At 37.5% G+C, this 19,497-nt stretch overlaps 1 protein-coding gene across 5 annotated transcripts in view; it reads left to right on the forward strand.

Moving 5' to 3' along the window:
• PCDH9 (protocadherin 9) overlaps positions 1 to 19,497 on the forward strand; it is a 671,733-nt gene that overhangs the window by 298,429 nt on the left and 353,807 nt on the right. For 2 of the 5 annotated variants that reach the window (XM_041396272.1, XM_041396273.1), the window contains one exon: positions 11,082 to 11,108. The exons of the other annotated variants lie outside the window; for them this stretch is intronic. In XM_041396272.1, coding sequence (XP_041252206.1) covers positions 11,082 to 11,108 — 27 coding nt within the window. The remainder of the gene's footprint in view (positions 1 to 11,081; positions 11,109 to 19,497) is intronic. 5 annotated transcript variants of the gene reach the window in all.

The raw sequence follows: 19,497 nt of genomic DNA on the forward strand, positions 1-19,497 counted from the left end.
ACTTTAGCCTTTAATATTTGTGGTAGATGGTCCTAAATACCAGATGCTGAAGCTTTTAGGTAAGTGTCTTATGTAGATGATAAGCAGCAGTACAGACAGCACAATTTTGTGGGGGAACTGGGCTGGGGTGCGATGGATGCAGGAAAGGAAACACAGAACTCAGTGATGAATAATCTAAAATATATTTAGATAATCCAATATATTAAGGATGTGGGAGAGATGAGAACATGTGGATAGTACTTTGTCTTTTAATCAGCCTATTCTACAACTGACACATTCCCACACATTCCCACACGCACACAGGCACACACCAGTTCAAGCTGCATTTCCTTCAGCCCAATTCAAACCAGCATGCAGGACTACAGGACACACACTCCAGCTACACATCCTCGCTGGCCCTAGCTGTCAACCCGATTCTTGTGCATACGGTTCAGGCTTAGTCTTTTATGGGATGCTGGATGCCCGTGGATGTGTTCATTCATGAGAAGGAGCTATTGTGTAAACTGTCTGTGGATTTATAAATCACACTGTTGGTGTAAGCCGCTATAAACCAAGCCAGTGAGCCTGTGGCCTCATTGTCATGTGGCTTCAGGCCAATGTCCTTGCTATCATCCATATGTAAGGCCAGCTAGCAGTTGTCATGGAGGTTATTATCATTCAGTTCTCCCAGCCCAAATCTGTTACAAAGTGTGAAGTCAGCAACAATTATGTAACACAGAGTTCAGCTAGTGCAGCTTTGTCTTGTGTCTCACACAAGGTTAATTTTTTTTTTGCAGATGGGCAGTTGTAGCCGTGGTTCCATTTATCTAAGCTGTGCTTTTGGGTAGATTCTTATCTTGTGTCGTGCGATCAAAACAATCCCTTCTAGGAATATAATGGTACTTTGGCACTGACAACATTAACATCTGTTCCTTGGGCGTGAAAGTACTGCTTCCCACACCAACACATTAATACACAAATCTGGGAGTGTGCTTGTATAGGAGGGAGGAAAAAAAAAAAGCAGAAGCAGAAGGAAGGAAGGTTTGTGGAGGATATATTTTAAGCACAAATCTTGTGACTGAGCTTGACCTAAATTAACAGAATCTTTCTTTGAGAGAGGAAAGATATACAGACTCTAGGAAATGGGTTAAGGTTAAAGGAGAAAATCCAAGACCATTCAAATATCTCATGTGATTATGTACATAAATTACTTGATTTCCAAACAGCAGATTGTAGAGGAATACTTTTTTCTCCTGTAAAAGGAAAAAAAAAAAACCCCACCACTTTTTCTCTGCTGTTCAAGCTAGACGACAACTATTTGAGTCAGGATTCTGAGAAATTGAATGTTCTGTACATTTTAAATTTTGGAGTCTGTGTATACAGATATAGTTATTAATCTTGTCAGAAGTTTTCACAGATTTTATTTTGTTCTGATCACAACTCTTTATGCCAATTAACTAATTATATCTAATTAAGGAAGTACCTTAAATTGGATATAATTCAAGAATTTTGGACAAACAGCGATCTTTTTCATAATTAGTTTTTATTATGTCTTTGTTTGCAAAGTAAGCTTCTTTGCTGCTTAGAGCTGTCATTAAAATTGCTTGGGAAACAGAGCTTCCAAATGAATCTAAATAGATGCTGGTCAATGAAGCACTGCTCTTCTGTCTCAAACATGAAGTGAAAAAGAATTTATCAGGTTTATATAAAAAACAAGTTTATATAAAAATAAATATCTACATATACATCTTGACTTCACTTCTTTCCCTAATTGGTAACATGCAATGTACAATTCTCATTTTTGATTCACCCCTTTGGTGTCTGCCTCTCCCCTTAGGGATTCAAGCTGTTTTCCTCTCCTGCTGTAATTGAAATCAAACTTGTTGCAGTCTGTAATTGATAGTAAATCTAACAATCTAATGCTTTATATGAGACAGATGCACAGCAGAAGCACATGAAGCAGCATATGGAAAAGTAAGTGCCCTACTGGGGTGAAGATAGATCCATTCTTGTTTTGTTAAACAATATCCCAATACTTTGATCAACTAGTTCACCTACATTTTATTAAGTTAAGAGACACATGTAGAACATTTGGAGTATATGAGCTGTATTAATAAAAACAGACCACATCTTTCACTCCTCATGAAGAACCATAATTCCAGACTCACTCATACTTGCTTTGACTGATCTTTTCTCTGGAGATGTTAAAGAAAAATATTCTAGTTTCTGTCTCACTGTTGTTATGACAGGTCTAATGGCTCATAAGGGAATGTAAATCTAGATGTTCTCTCTCACTCTTGTTTTGGCATCTAATGCAAATCATAATCTTGTATAAGGAAGGCATCTTTTTGTCTCTGGGTGAAGACATTTGCTAAGAATCTGCCATTGGAAGCAGGATGCTGCTGTCTATCAGCAATATGTAACATATTCCTGTTTTTCTTTCGCTCTTTAGTCATATAATATTTCCACTCTTAGTGAATAAAATAATAAGATATTTGTAAGTATTATCCTATATCTCCCTTTCTCTCTCTCTCTCTCATATATAAGGAAAAATAGAGCCACTCATGAATGTTATATTAAGTAAAACCTTAATATTTTAAAATATGTGGGATTTCCTTTGTGTTTTTTTCTTTTACCACTCTGTTGAGGATCTACTCTAGTTTCTACACTTGGGAGGGATATATAGTTTTAATAGCATTATCCTATGTTGCTTCTCTTCGTGACAAAACATACTGCAATTAAATATAGAACTAAGAAGAAGTTGTAGGTTAATAATAACTGTGTTTGCTGATGGATTTCTTAAGATATTTTGAAGCATATTTTCTTAGTAGAAATAATGTAATAGTCGCCTCTGTAGATTTCCTCATATCTGGTTTTGAAAGGAGCCTCACATGTTCCTTCCAGTGCTACTGATAACAAGCTGTTATCAGCACATCTGATTCAAGCAGACTAAAGCTTTGAGCTATTGCATCCATAACTAAGATTGAAGACCTAGCTTAAGTCAAAAATCATACTTATTCTGTGATGCTTCTGACCCCAAAGATGTTGTTCTGTGTAAAGTTTAGCAGGATTTCTCCTGGGGTAGAAAAATTCCTTCAGGTATATCTAAATAAATATTAGCTTTCTAATGAATACTTATAAAGTGATTTAGAGGAAAGCTAGTTATTCTGTAACTCCTCAGATAACACCTGGTTTCTCAGGGATCAGAGAAAAAAATAGAGGAGGAATTAACTTCTTTACTCCGTTCGCAATCACAGTGGAGATTATTCTCATTAAATATTTATCCATCATGGAGTAGGAAGAGGGTTGAGTAATCAAACAGTTGGTGTTAATTTAAATGTCAAACCACAATTAGAAAAAACATTCTTGCAATCAAATTTTATTGTGTTTTCCCAGTCTGTGCTCGGAATATATCCTTCACTCAAGGATTTCCACTCTGAGGGAAGAGAGGAGAGTCCGATATGGATTTGACCCAAATTTCCTGAACTTTTTCCTCTTTTTAAAAATTCTTTAAACTTTCTGTGACTCAGTATTTCCTTCATAAGGTCAACATGAGGCTGTTAGCTATTTCTTGCAAATAGTTTTTCCTCCAGGTTGATCAGTCACTATCCTGAATGGATTCTGTGTTTTCCATTGCTGCACTGGAGGTACCTGTTGACAATTTATCCAGCTTGTCAAGCTTACTCTGAATAGGAGTGCAGACTTCCAGCATGCAGAGCATTTTCCACCAGCTTGGTGTCATCTGCAAACTTGCAAAGGATACCCTCTGCCTCATGATCTGTTTTATTAATGAAAGCATCAGCTACAAAGGCATCATTAGCTCCATTAGCCATCCCTATAAACAAGATGCTATTGGAACCATTTGAACCTGGAAGTCCAAACAATTTTTCCAGGCACCTGGTAATTCACCCACTCAAAATACATTTTCACCAGTTTATTAGAGTGGATTAAAAAAATATTTTTCAAAAACATAACTAGGATCAAGGAGACCTTTTTTCACCAAGGCAATGACTTCACCACAGAAGACAGTCAAGTTGGACAAGCAAGATTTGCCTTTGGTAAATACATGTAGGATCTCCTCCTACTCTGTGTGCCTGGGTGTAGTCTCCAGGAGGGATTTTTTTTTGAGTAGTGAGCCTAGGCTGACTGGAGAAACCTGCTGTTTCTCCAATAATCATCCTCCTGTTTTTTCAAAAGTGAGCAAATATTCCTGTCATTAGAAACCTACCCTAATGACCCAGACATTTTTAAGACCACAAACAGTGGCTGATGTCCCATACAATTAATTGATTTATGCCCCAATCTTCTACTGGGAATAATTATTGAGTCTCCCAGACCCTGGCACAGGCTCAGAGGAACTGGGAGGTTTGACACAGTCATTACCCCTAGAAACTGAAGAAAAGAAGGCATCTATTACCTCAGTTTTTCCATGCTCTTTGCCACAAGGTTCCCTACAGCTTGAGTGATGGTCCCACATTTCTCTTTGTCCTCTTGCTGGTAACATAACTTTCTTTTTACGCATCGGAGTCCTCAGTAGTATGTCCTCTAAGGCAGTATTGGCTTTTGTAATTCAGCTGAGCACAGTTAGGATTTCTCTGTTATCCATACTGACATGATGCTGTGCCTGTTAGACTTCCTGGGCCTCACTGGACTTTTCCTGTGCTTTGAAGAAATTGTCACTGATCAGTCAGCTCTCTTCAGCATCTTTACCCTCCAGGCCAGTCCCATTAGACCCCACCAAGCAGATCCCTAACAAGTTTAAATCTACCTTTCCAAAGTCTAGGTTTGTAATTTTTTTTTTTTTTTTTTTTTTTTTTTTTTTTTTTTCTTGGTAATAGTTTCAACAGTGTGTATTCTGGTCAGTTTATGAGCCACCAGTACACTTTTTTTAAATAAAGCCAATTCTTGATGGTGGCCAGAAGTCTCTTCAAATTTTAGTGCTCCACCATTTTGCCCTTTCAGAAGAGCTTGCTCATTTTTTGTCTCCTCTGAGAACCACCCTTGTGATTGTGAGGCTTCCCCAAGTTTTATTAAGGTTTCATTTCCTCTTCTTGATCAGTCTTTAGCAGACACTCATCACTGCATCCAGCCTGATCTTGATGCATCAGCTCTGCCAGTTAATCACATGCTCCAGTGCAAATCTCCGTCAATTCAAACTGTCCATGCTCATAGAGTGCAACCTCTCCTCCTCACTTGTCCTGTGGAGCCTGTATGAACTCCCTGTGATTGTTTTCAACTCCACCTGTGTTTGTGTACAGGCACCTGAGGTGAGCCCCCGAGCTGTGCTGTGTTAACAGAGCATGATCCTTGTGTTATGCTTGTGTGTGACATGTTTTCACTTTCTCTGACCTTCCTCTAAAATCACTTGCTCACCATCTCTAGATGTTTTCACCAGATTAGCAAGCTTCTCTTCAAGCCTCTTTTAGAGGCTGAGTCTTGGCCCACTTTATTAAATACATCATGACATAGAATTATTTGGCATATATATTTAACCTATTCATACAGAATATATATGCATGTATTTAGTATCTATCCATCCTTAAATACTGTGTGAAAGTTCATGAGGAGAACAGACACTTTGTATATATTGTTCTGCATTTGTGCACAGCAGATGAAAGAAGAGAATGTAAGAAACTTCCTAAAGTACTGAATAATTATCTTTTTGATTTGGTGTATTGCCTTCAGATTTTTATCTCCTACATGACTTTCTGCCAGTATTATCTTTCAATCTGATTTTTCAAATGGTACAATGTGGTTTTGATTTTTTGAACATCATTGAAATGAGAGACAGAAAACAGCCCGGCCAATTTGATGGTGATGATTTATTCTTCTTTGTAAAGAAAGTGTTGAAATGTTTAGGAAAGGCTGGTCCTGTATAGGGATTCAAAACATAGTAGTTAAACAGATTCAATGTTCACATTCTTTTCTTCTAGAACTATAATTATATATTAAAAAAAACCATCATCAGCCTGCAGTATTCTAAACACAATTGACATGTAGTACTAAATTCTGCCATTAAAAAGGCATTTTTGCACACTCTCACAGATTTATTTTCTTTAAAAACTACTTTTCTTGGTGGAAAAAAAAATAAAGATAATTTTTATGTATTTGAATATTTTAAGGAAGATATATCTATTATTTGATATTACTAAGATGTCTGTCTTTTCTGGTAAGTGGGGCGCAACAAAGGTTATCTAAGTGGGTATTTTTGATAGTATATTGATATGAGAAGTCTCTTGGACATTCCTGGGTTTTTACTAGTCTTTATGCTATTTTGTTTTCTTATACTAATAATTATCATTGTAGGTGGGAGAAATGAGGAAGTATTCATGAGAACCGTTCTTCACAAGCTTTCTTCACCTGTCCCATGCCTAATAAAGTAAAATAACCTTCCATGCTGAAAAAAATTTTTTGAAGTTGTATTTTTCCTTGAGGAGAAGAGAATTAAAAAGAACGTTATGTTCCAGAACTCAAAGATTTTATGACCTAGTGTTAAATGCAAAGGTGAAGTAGGATAGAAATAGACTACAAATGTGATTCATGATAATAACAATTTTAATCTTTTAGTGGGGGGGAGGGAGGAACATTTCCTTTGATTGAAGATTATGTGCCAGAATTTTTTTTTTCTGTTGACATTCACCTGAGAAGTTTTTTCTTAAATTCTTCCAGATATTGACTGTACTACAGACCATGCAACCTGCTTTATAGTGTATTATATGTTAGGGCACCCTGTGATTAGGCAATGGATTGAAGCATTGGTACTTCACTGCCTGAAACTGGAGTTGAAATACCTACATTGTGGAGACTTAAGTTTGAGTTACATAAGTACATAACTACATAACATAACTTTGAGATACTTTACTAGAGCTACAACTCAGCCTTTAATTTCATGGTGGTTTTGTTTTGTTTGGGGTTTTTTATTCTGTTTGTATTAGCTTGTTGGTTCTTTTTTTTTTCATTTAGGTTCTTTTTGATGTGGTTTGGGTGTTTAGTTGCTGTTGGCTTTTTTCCAAGTCATACCCAAGAATTTGTTAAAGCAGCTTGGGAAAACTCTGCTCACAGAGGCTGTAGTGATGTATGTATGCCTATTGTTTTTGTCCATCTTTTTTGTGCTATGTGACATCAGATTATGTCCTCAGCAAGACAGGTAAAAAACAGCCCACATGGCTGTCACTGAGGACAGAATTCTGTATGTTTTCAAATGCAGCAATTGAATAGGACATGAAATGTCAGTATAGACTAGCACGAGTGTTTTGTGAGGATAAACAGAGGTGATACAGAAAATCTAATTCAGCAACGTCTTTGTCAATGATTGAAGTAGCAGAGATAAGGATAACTTTATCCTGATTAAAGTCAGCAGACATTTGCCATTGACCTTCATAATACTTCTGTGTTTTACACACTCTATGTGACTAAACTGGAAGTTGGCCAAGTAGGTGCCAGTGATTCTTCTCATCACTAGAAATTTAGTCGGTTCTGGGTAAAACCTTTGTTACTCTTCCTGTCATCAGGGTGAGATGCATAGACATTACTTAAGACCTGTAAAAAGTTTTCCTCATTTGTGATTATTCACCTGATTTGAGCAGAGAGGGATAAAACATTTTTAGTGACTTTAGCAGCCTCTGAGGACTGAAAATATGAAAAAGAAAGAGGTTTCTCTATTTTTTTTCATGCAATATGTATCAGATTAATTGTTTCTGGTTAGGATTAATGAGGCTTTATGGATGGGGATAAAGTGGATAAGCAGTCACTGATCTTTGTAGGAAATAAATGGAAAGTATTTTATTCTGAAATGTTTTAACATTGCTGAGTCTTTGAAATCAATTTTCTGGGTTTAATACAGTGCTGTTTTGAGCTGTCATATTTCTAATATATTGCAGCACTGTAAAACCTCACATCCTGGACCTTTCTTTAGAGGATTGGGTATATATGCTTGGGTACGTGAATGTAGCAATCAGGAAATAGCACAAAGTGAAATGGCTGTTACTGCATGTTTTTCAGCTTTCCAACGCATTGTAGATCACATGGATTTATTACAAGAGAGGGCTGTTGATTTTGGTTTTTTATTCTTTTTGTTTGTATTTCTTTGTTTTCTGCTTAGATGATCTTCTCTGTGCTTTATTTTTCACTATACCATTCCATTGTCAAAAACAATGCATCCACTAATAACTACCCCTACCTCACTAAATAATTACTTAACATATAGTAAAAGAAATTATTACATTTTGTCTCTTACTCTCTCTGTTTCTCCTCTTCCCAAAACCCAACCTGACCCCTACCAAGTTCTGTTAAGTTCAGAATCAGAGGCTTTAGAAAGATAAAAGCTGCCAGGTGTATTGGCTAGCAATTCATTTGTACACTTTTCAATTTATAGACCCATCCCTCAGCCTCAGTTTTTAATTTGGTGCTTTAGATGAAATCCTATTTGGGGGAATCAATGAGAAGTTAACCAAAGCCTAGGCAGCTGCAGTGGTTAGAAGTCGACAGCTTTGATTGCATGCCAAACTGACATCTAGGTCTAGTTTTTCTGTTTTACTTATTCCTCATTCTCCAACCTTTTGCCACATCACATGGCACTATCCTATTAAGCTTTGATACTGGTAGGGGAGAATTTGTGTGCTGAACGGAGCATTGCTTGTTACTTTATACTGCAATTTTACAGTGACAGAAATATCAAACGAAAGAAAATATACAGCAGAAATAGATTTTGAACACAATTTCTGACAATGTTCCAGCTGCTATGCCTGTTGCTCTGATGCCCTTCACTGCTGATGATTTAAACCAGGCTATTGATTAAATCATAGCATTGGTTGAAGGTAAAAGGCCTAAGAAGAATTTATACAACACAAACGGATACATACAAAAATATATTATTCATACTCACTGAATGCAGAATTAGTGTGGGTCAGTTCACATTTTCCACAAAATTTCTTTACCCTTTTTGTGTTTTGAAATATTTAAAATGTTCTTGATGAACTAATATGGCTGTTAAACCAAATGATAGCAATGAAATTAGGACAGATAAAATAACATTATATGAATTTCCTTCCCCCATCTTAGTAATGGATTTAAACACATAAATATACATTTAAATGTACGTATAGAATCTATATAAACATAAAAAAACCCAAAACCTGCTGAGGAACACATTGAGTGCAGGTAGCTTGGGGTGAAGCTGCAGTGGGAGCTGCAGACTGAGATCTGGGTGGGAGCCCAAGGCAAGAGGCGTTGAGTTGCCCACCCTTTGCACAATGAAGGGCACAGGGACATGGAGACAGCCAGGTGACTGGACACTCAGTGACACAGCAGGAACCAAAGACTCCAGACTTCGCCAAGCTTGATCAGCAAGGGGATAAAAGCCCAGCGGTTTCTTTGTTCAGGGCCCCTCCTGGGAGGCACCGGCTCAGGCTATTTCTGTGTTACTCTGCCATGTATCCATGGCTTTATGGAACAAGACATCTGCGACTCTGCCGTGGGAAACCTGTGGCCAAACCAGTTAGGAAACCTGGTCTGGCTGTGTGAGTGGGCTGTGTGGGGAGTTAAAAGAGAGACTTATTGAGTCGCTGTAGCTGAAAAGGGGCTTTGGTCCTAGCAGGGTCAGTTTGGGGTGGCGGGCATGTGACTGAAGCAGTGCCTCCTGAATAGTCAAACTGGGATGTTTCCTTAACAAAACTAAATAAAGACAGTTCTGTATAACGTTATTTACATATAGCCATGTGTGTGAACTATTATATTACTTGTGTAATAGGTACTATGCTGACGTCAGTTAGCACAGTAAGTGAAGTGTCTCAAGTAGTCAACAGATTTGATAAAAGAACAGATATTTTCTGTGAGCTTTATAGTGTCTGTAGCCATTTTACCATACAGATCCAGCCTCCAGATGTCCATGGTACTGAAAACCAGGCACTGCAAGCAGCGTGTAACAGAACAGCTTTTTACAGTGACAGAAAACCTTGACTAGAGGGGAAAAAAATAGAGACCATGATGCAGAGAGAAGGTGAGAGAGATGGGTGCCTGCTTAGGTCCTTCTCTACTTGGGTGAGGTTACTCATTGCAGCCATGGGTTATAAAGTGAGAAAAGCAATCAGCTTTTGATAATGCTGTTCCATTGAGGGTATAGCTAACATTGAAAGGTCTTTTGGGGAACCTCTTATGTCACGCTTTTATTTTATTCCAGTTGTTTGAATCTGTCCTGCTGAAAGTAGGTCTGAAGGAAGAGTAGGTGTTTGATCTTACTCTGAATAAAGTCAATACAAAATTGGTTTTGACTTTAGTGGCACAAATAATGTCCATAGAGAGAAACCGTTTAATTCCTCCCAGCATATTTAGAATCTTTTCAATGTAAAATGGGAACTCAGAAACTGAAAGCTTACAGTTTTGAACCTAAATTTACTTTTTTGCTGGGCACTTGTTAGGCAAATGAAGATTGCTTTGACATGCTGTTATTCACTGTAAAGATGGAGTTTAATAAAAAGTCTGGAGGAGCAAATTAGATCATCTTTTTGTATCTCCTACTGTACTTTAAATACTGTCTCAATATTAATTCCAGAACATAAGGCCAGAGAAGGATTTTCATAGTGGCCTATAAACTGCTAGTGACCTACTGTTTCAAAAATTATGCCAAGGCTAACTAAGGAAAGCCTTAGAGGTTAAGTTAATTAGATTAATATTAAAATTATTCATCATTGTCTGTGATTACATCTGGTCATGTCTTTTCCATATTGCTGCCAAAGAAGTTAACAACTGAAATCAAGTACAGCATCAACAAGAAGTATTTCTTTGAGTTTTAGAGTTGGGTTGGTTTTTTTTGGGGTTGTTTTTTTTTTTTTTTTCCCTCATTAACATAACAAATCTCAAATTGAGATGGGGTTTCTCATGGGATTTCTTTCCTCAATTTCTTTTGGGGTGGGTTTTCAGCTATCTGGGGCAATTTCTTTGTTTAAATCATCCTATTATCTTCCATTTTTTTTTTTTACTTTTTTATGATAGTAGAATTAATGTAAGCAGAAAACTATTTATATTTATCAAAATAATAAGTGTTTTGAATGAGAACTTTTCTTTTGTCTAAGGCTGGAAGTACACTGAAAAATATAAACTTTGAGAGAGAAAATTCCCAGACACAGACTGATGTTTAAACAGGTTATCATCTAAGTTGTAGATGTCAATTCAAGGTCAAAACCCCCAAATTAGTTTATAGACTCAATGTCGCAGAGTCTGTAAGTTCCTAAGCTTTTTCAGCTAAAGTCAATATTTCTATTAATCTGTCAATGTGGATGCACAGGGGCACTAACCAAATTGGCTGAACTACACATTCTGCTGTCAAACCTGTGATATCCAAATATGTTTAGACACAAAGGGCACATCCCTGTGAATGATCTCCATGAGAAAATACATCATCCAGTGGGTGGATTTTTAGGAGTGTGTATCATGTGTTTACTGTGCTGAGTGCAGTGTGAAGCATCAGCCAACGCCTTTGTTGCTTGGAGGTGGACAGATGAAGAAGCAACCTGCAGTACAGGGCCCTGACACAGCTTTTGCAACACTGTTGGGACAGACCAGGGGCCTGTCCAGGGAGCAGCATGATCATTGTGTACATCCTTTTACTTTGCACTTGGAGAATTAACATTTTGAGCATACTGTATTTATTCAGTGAGATTGTACTGGAAAATAATCTGACATTGCAGACAGTGGCTTGCCTTGAAGTTAGTGTAGTTTCTATATGGCAGGGAACACAAGAGTTGGGATGAAGGAAAAGAGTTCAAATGTAAGGAATCATGACTCAATGGAATATTTTAAGTCAATCTGGTGCTCAATGTGTGTGAACTTATTTTTTCTGGTTTCAGTTCCAATACTGTTTGTGCAAAGATGATAAAGCAAAAGCAGATTTTGAGCATGGGTATAGAATACAGGACAAAAATTTGAACACATAGTATAAAAAGAAAAGGAAAATATAAGGAAATGTAAAAAATATATTTTTCTCAGAAATGAAAGGAGAAATTAAGTTTTAAGTGGTATTTTCACACAGATGTTTAGGTCTAGATTGATAATATGATCAAGTCTAGGAGAACAAAGCACATCTGCTGGGTGTGTTCCATTGACCAGCCATAGTTCTTTTCCTTCATGCCAAGGCTTCCATTCTGCCTGTCCCACCACACAGTTGCAAATTCCCTTCCAGGAAGCTCAATATATTACAGAATTTAGGTGTTCAGCTTCTTCATAAAGTCTGTGTTGAGAGCAGGTACATAAACACCCAATGTCCTTTAGGGGTCTTTACAATGCTCTAAGGCATATTTAGAAAGCAAATTCTCATTTGTCACGTTGCAGACTTCTTTGTAATGCTACTTAAATATGTGGAAACATGGAAACATAGGAAGACTTTGAACAAAACAAAAAGATGAGAAACACATATATTTTTGTTTATCATTATTAAAGAGTGTGAGATCTCTGCACTGAACATACTCCACTCCAGACATTTAGTTCTTATGCAATAAGTACAGTGATTTTGAAATAAATTTGACAAGATGAAAAATAATTATAAAGGTTTTTTTATACTTTTGTTGTAGTGACTGCATTGAGACCTAGAATTGATTGACAATTACAAAATGCATGATCCTGCCTCAAATTTTTATGCTACAACTGCAACATTTAGAAGTCCTGAAATCACTAGCTGCAGATTATATGCAACTTTCATAAGGTCAATGGCAATTTTTCACATCTTGTTTGATGTGACTTGGGGTGCACAAGTCAATTCTGCAAGTATTTTTCATACCTGATACTTCTGGATTTGTTCCCTTGGAACCAGCTCCTTCCTTATTCTACTTACACATAATCCTCAAAGATTCTGTTGTGGATTCTTCTATGAGGAAAATATAAATTAGTTTATTGTGAAACCAAAATACAGCTCAGCACCCCACATGACATGAATTCTGCATTGCAAACATTAGTGATGTGAGGTTTACAAGTGTTGGCAAAATATGTTGGAAGATAGACTGCTGCCTGGGCTCTCTGAGACAAGATACTGAACCCCAGAATGCTAGCATGAAATCCATGGAAGCTTTGTCATGATTTAGTGAAATGTCAAATTATGCCTGAAGAAAGATGGACAGCTGTAACTCATAAGCATAGTAGGAACAGATGAATTGCAAGGTCAAATCTCATTCTGGAGTAGAGCACTAAGATTGATTTTTATTTCATTTTTAACTCCACCAGAAGATTGAAAAATAATGAAATTATGTTTTCAAGCCTATGCATGAGTGTCCATAGAGTGGAAAGGTTTTCTCAGAAGTCTCTCTTCTTTTTTTTTTTTTTTCCTCATAATTTCTAAGTATAGATTTTTTTTTTGTTTTGTTTTTGTGTGTGTGTGTGGCTATATGAATGAAGATGACTTAGGAGAGTAAAAATTTTGGGTGAAAATCTGTGATTTTGAACAAAGAATTAATGACGCATATTCACGCAAGCTTTCATGTTCAGGATTTAAACTTACACATTAGTTGTACAGAATGAATTTACAACCGATCTATGAACCTGCCCTCTCTTAAAGAATAAAATCTGTAAAAAATTATAGGAGCTACCTGGGTGGTATCACAGAAAAAAACCCCCACATTATATTTAACCCTTCAGTGTAGGGGTAGGTAATGAATTAAGTACTCAGCATCAGACATTTCTGGAAGCTTAGATTAAATGAGCTGATCTCCATTTAGGTCCTACAAAGTAGTACTCTTACTGTCCTTTTGTTTGTTTTTGGCCACTCCTGCCACATCAAATGAATGAATTCAGGGACTCAATTATTCCTTCATCCTTAGATTCAATTTCAGGTGTGCTGAATCTGTTTGATTCATTTGGTTGGGGCTTGACATATGCATAAATACTAAAGTTCAAGGACAGCTTTTCAATTTACTTGATCTCTCCTTTGATCTAGGACCAAAAGCAATTAAATGAGTTCATTTGAAATTGGAGAACGTCTGAGCATGGAAGAAGATTGCCTGTAGTTTCATGTGTTGTACTCTTCTCTGGGGCTAATTTCTCACCCACTGCATTTTGGAAACTAAGATGGACTTCATCTTTACTGCCTTTGTTTACCTTTCAACCTCAGATGGCAACTAAACCACCCAGTCGCTCACTCACTTTCCCTGTGGTGGGATAGGGAAGGGAATAATCAGAAGAGTAAAAGTGAGAAAGTTCATGGGTTGAGATAAAGACAGTTTAATAGATAAAGCAAAAGTTGCACATGCAAGCAAAGCAATATAAGGGATTCATCCACCACTTCCTGTGGGCAGGGAGGTGTTCAGCCATCTTCAGGAGAGAGAGGTTCTGTTATGTGTGCTGGTCATTTGTGAAGATAGTTGTCCTATAGACCCATTGAATCTATATCTCTTCAATTTAGAGAGAAAGATGTTGTGGGGAGCTGTGTCAAAGGCCTTACACAAGTCCAGAGAGATGACATCTGTTGTGGTGCAGGATTCATTTGGTGTGTTCTGTTACCCCCTAAAGCTGTAATGGTTCGGTCCTGGGATCCCCCTCTCCCCCTCCCCTGGAACCTCTCTCTCTGAGAGTGTCAATTCGTTCTCTCCTCCCCTGTTTCCCTGGTTCCCTTCTGTCAATCCCTCCCCAAGTTCTGTCCATCACCCACTGTCTCCTTCCCATATTCCAGAAAGTTCTCCTTTCTTCGGTGGGTGATTGGATCGGGAACAAGTGTCCCTCCCTGTCACATTCCCTATTGGCTAGCCAGCATGTTTCTCACGAGTTTGTTCACTCCCTAGTTCTCCCTCATTGGTTAATGTGTCATGTTTCCACCCCCTTTATAAGCTGCTGTATTCCTGCCTCGTGGCCCCTGCTCGGCTGGTTGTCCTGGAGTTAGTAAATGGCTCTGGATTTTACCCCCGAGGAGGGTCCCTCCTTTCTTTCTTCTACTTCGCCTGCCTGCTGCTCCCTGCTGCCCCTTGCTGAGGTGCTCCCGGGATGCCCCGGCGCATCTAGGGAGTGCCCCCCCCGGCTGTCGGCTGCCGTGCCTTCAGCTCAGCCGGCGAGACCTCCTCCCCTGCCCGGGGGAGTAGAGAAACTCGGACAGTAGCACGGCAGACATCCATAGCTTTTCCCTTGTAATGTAGTCACTCATCACTGGAGGCCACTAGGTTTGTGAGGCAGGACCTGTCCTTGGTGAAGCCACTCTGGCTGTCCTGAATCACCTCCCTGTTCTCCATGTGCCTTAGCAGAGCTTCTAGGAGGATCTGTTCCATGACCTTCACAGGCACAAAGGTCAGGGTGACAGGCTGGTTGTTCTAAGGGTTCTCCTTTTCTAACGTTTGTAAACATGGGAGTAGTGTTTTCCCTTTTTCCAGGTACTTGGGACTTAGTCTGATTGCCATGACATTTCTAATATGGAGAGTGGCCTTGCAACTGCATCAGTCAGTTCCCGTAGGACTCTGGGATGCATCTCATCACGTCCCATAGACTTTTATGGGTTTGGGTTACTCCAGAAACTGATCTTCTCTTGCAGAGTCTTTGTTTTTCCCAATCCCAATCCTGCTTTCTAGTCACTTGAGTCGGGGGGAAGAGAATTTACCAGGAAGGCTGTGGCAAAATGGTTGTCAAGTAGCTCAGCCTTCTGCTTGTCCACAGTTTCTAATATACCAGTTGTGTTCATTGGTAGCATAAATGCTTCCTTTGACCTTCTTTTCCTGGCTGAAATACCTATAGAAGCCCTTGATATTTTTTGCCTCCCTTGCCAGGTTCAGATCCAGTTTTTTTGTTTTTTTTTTTTCCATTCCCTTCCCTACACAACTGGGTAACATCCATATAAATGTTCCTGCTTCCACTGCCTGTGGAACTGTCTGTGCCACTGAATGTCAATTTGTTGAATATCTCTTTGTACTTTTGCACTGGTAAATGTCATCATGTGTATTCTTTTTTGTTGTTTAGCTAAATGTAGCTTATATTCACATGTCTGTAATAAAAAAAAATCATGTCTTGCACCATGTCTAAATATTTCTTCAGACTGTGATTTTTTGAGGAATGTTTGGACTAAGTTTCAAAGAAGTAGCTATACTTTTGAAACTGTTGTCATGCTGTCACTTCTTACATGAGAGAACAAACTTTCTGAAGTTACCTCTACAGAGTCTTTATATATCCTGGCTTTTCTGGCTGTGAATCAAGATCCCATTAACAAGAGTTCTTCTGATCACTCTTGCTACATTTGGCAAAAATAAAAGGATACCTCCTAAAGAAGAGAAGATCTAAGCTGTAAAGGTCCTCAGAGATTAAAACAATTTCAATTACCCTTCCCACTGGTCCAGATTTAAGTGTAGTTTAATCCTTGTAACCACCTCCACTTAACAAGTGAGTCACACATTTTCTATCACATGAAAGCTGTGAATATTCTGAAGTGTAGCCTGAGATTGAAGCCAACATATAAATCTCGTGTAGATGGACAACAATATAACTAATTTTTTCTTCTAATTAGAGCATAACATTTTTGCATGATTTCAGAGGAAAGCAGAAGTTTTGTTTAGTAAAAAAAAAAAAAAAAAATTGTTTTTGTATTCTTTCAATTTAGAAGTATTTTTTTAACATACTGGTAATGCCTGTAATATTATTTGAAATACTATATGTCGTGATCAGTTGTCCAGCTCTGACATTGCATGGTTCAAGTCAGTAACAGTTAACACTGTCAGTAACCCTGTCTGACACAGCCTTTTGTGCCAGATTTCCTTAAAGAGATATTGTTGAAACTGTCTAGGATAGACTCAAAAGTTAATATAGCAAGGTGAATGATCAGGGACCTACCACTGGAGGCTGCATTTAGTTAGCAAAAGTGTTTATTTCATGATACATAAATGCATTATTATGTGACCTGATAAATGGTTACAAACTCATCAATATAAATCTATTGAATCTATTAATAAATAATTGTAAAATTAAACAAAGGTCAAGAATTTGATAATTTTGTATTTGTCAGGGATTTGTTTGTTCATTTGTTTGCTTGTATTTAATATCTTGTTATCTCAGGTAGGAATGTAGTACTCAGGTACTACAAGGTACATTTACTTTAATTTTCAAGTTCTGACTTCCAAAAATGCTTCTTGACAATACAAAGAAAATAACTTTTGCAGAACCTAGAAGTGGGATGACTCCCATACATTAGTGTGTTCAGCACCTTATAAGAAAACCTTGCACAGGCATACTAATTACCAACCAGATCATGTAAATATGTTTGTCTGGTTCTCTCACTATAGCTGCAAACTGTAGCTCCCTCTCTATGCAGTTATGTTGGCAGATGGCATGCTGGTCCTTTTCCAGTAGACTTTGCCAGCTCAGAGGGCTACCACCCACTCCCTTCCTCTTTCCCCAACCTTGCACCTCCTGTATCTTTTTAATACCCTTGCATCTCCCTAGAGCTCTTGGAAGGTGCTGTATTTAGAGAAAGGACAGTTTCATGTTCCAAGAGATTTTAAAACATGCCAACTAAGGCTTAGCTGGCATGCTAAAGTTTGCAAGAGCATCTGTCTATAAAATATTCTGACTCTACTTCTTACTGATCTCTGTTGGAGGCTTTGAGGGGAAGCTTGCAGTTCTTGTTCTACAAACTGAAAAAAAAGAGAAAAGTCTTAAAAAAAATCTGTAAAATTGTTGAAACTAAATAGAAAATATATTTTGCTGGTACAAAAAAAAAGACAGCTTCAAGGCTACTACTCTGTCTTCTCTTTCTTGCTTACCATGATTTATTCTAAGAACTTGTGCCTGCAATTTGAAAATTTGAAATAGACTTTTTGTTTCATGATGATGGCTCTGGAAATAAAGACTGTTTAATATCTGAAGTTAAAGAAACATTTTAAGTGTCCAAAAGTGAAATAAATCTGAAAGTTAAGGTAATGAACATGAACAAAAAACCCCCAAAACCCACAACAAAGTTCAGCTTTTGAGAGATTTTCTTATTAATTAGTACTCATGTAACATTATAGGAAAATCTATAATAATAAGCACGATCAGATTCCCCATAGAAAATTATTGGCTATGCCTCAAAGGCAAAAAAAAATTACAATGAAAGTCTGGGCAAATTGATACCCATTAGTATGAAGAATTTTTGTTAGTTTAAAACCATAAAATAAATGTATATGTACTCTTTATTTTTAAATATATTTTCCAGCTATTAAAAAACCCCTTGAAGTACCTCTATCAAATGTAATGACATGGTTTTTAGAAAAGTAGAAAGTAGGTTTGGTGCTTTTACATTTTAACTCATGGTGCACCTAAACTACAGCTACTATTTGCACGAAAAATGTCTCATTACATGAAGGTAATTAGGTATCTGTCATTGCCAGATGCTGTTCCTTTTTTAAAGATGGTGACATTTCAGCACTGAATTATGACTAGATTTGAATAAGGATCTACAACCGACCTTCTCTACACTACTTTCTTATCATGAAGCACACTGTACCTAGGTAATTGCAGTTTTCTTCATGCCATTTGCAAGGACTGCTGTTTAGGGTGGAGAACAGGACTCAGAATTTTGAGGAAAGCTTGTACTTTAAAGCTGGCACAAATTAAAGCTGCAGTTATGACTGAAAGTTGGCAGAGACAGACTACAGAGTACTTTGCTCCAGCAGGTCTATCCCTGCACGACTGTCTTCATTATCAGCCAGCAAGCAAAAAAAAAAAAAAAAACAAAAAAAAACATAAAAACCCCCAAAAAAATCCAAACAAGAAAAAGAAAAATGTGAAGACTGCTGCTTTGATGAAGTCCTGTATTCAAATGCATGTTGCTGGGCCGGGTGGGGTTTTTCATAGGGGAAAGGTTCTTACTTACTGCTTTGCACTTCAGTGAAAACCAGGATCTTGTAAAGTTGTCATATTTCTTGTGCCTATGGAAGCAGAGATCAAAGAAATATTCTTCACCACCTCTCTGCTCCATTTGAAAAGTTGATGAGATGTAGGATATATTTTCATGCTTTGGTTGGTCTCCACAGCAGTGGAGGGTATTTGCTCCATGTGGCATAACAATTCTATAAGCAATGCTTTAAATTCCAGAGCCAGTCTTTGAAAGAAGATATCCAAAAAGTAGTGATCCCTTTTTTTTTTTTTTTTTTTTTTTTAGTTACAGGAGGTATTTTTATTTTCTTTTATTTTACCACATGTAGCTGAATAAAGTTACAGAAGACAGAAGACTAGTGAGTCAGTAATAAGTCTAGTGACTTAGTGTTTCTGTTTCCATATACTGTATCCAAAAGACGCTTGGTTCTGTTTATGTCAAATTATTATGATATGTTTCTCAGTCACTTTCTGACAATTTCCACTGTTGTCATAAAATTGTTAGCAATGTGGAGGGTTGATAGAGCAATATTTTCAAGAATAATTAGTGACTTGGATTTTTTTTACTTGTTGATTTTTTTTTTTCTTTTTGCTTTTAAGCCTGTTTCTTTTTTTGAGTGACTGTGGTATAGTATTGTATTTTCACAAGCATGTAGACAGCAAAGGTATTACTTCAAAGTAAAAAGTTCTATAAAAGTATAAAGTCCAATAAAC

The sequence above is a fragment of the Onychostruthus taczanowskii genome, unplaced genomic scaffold, assembly GCF_017590055.1.
Source record: "Onychostruthus taczanowskii isolate IOZ18803 unplaced genomic scaffold, ASM1759005v1 scaffold128, whole genome shotgun sequence".
Classification (NCBI taxonomy): Eukaryota; Metazoa; Chordata; class Aves; order Passeriformes; family Passeridae; genus Onychostruthus; species Onychostruthus taczanowskii.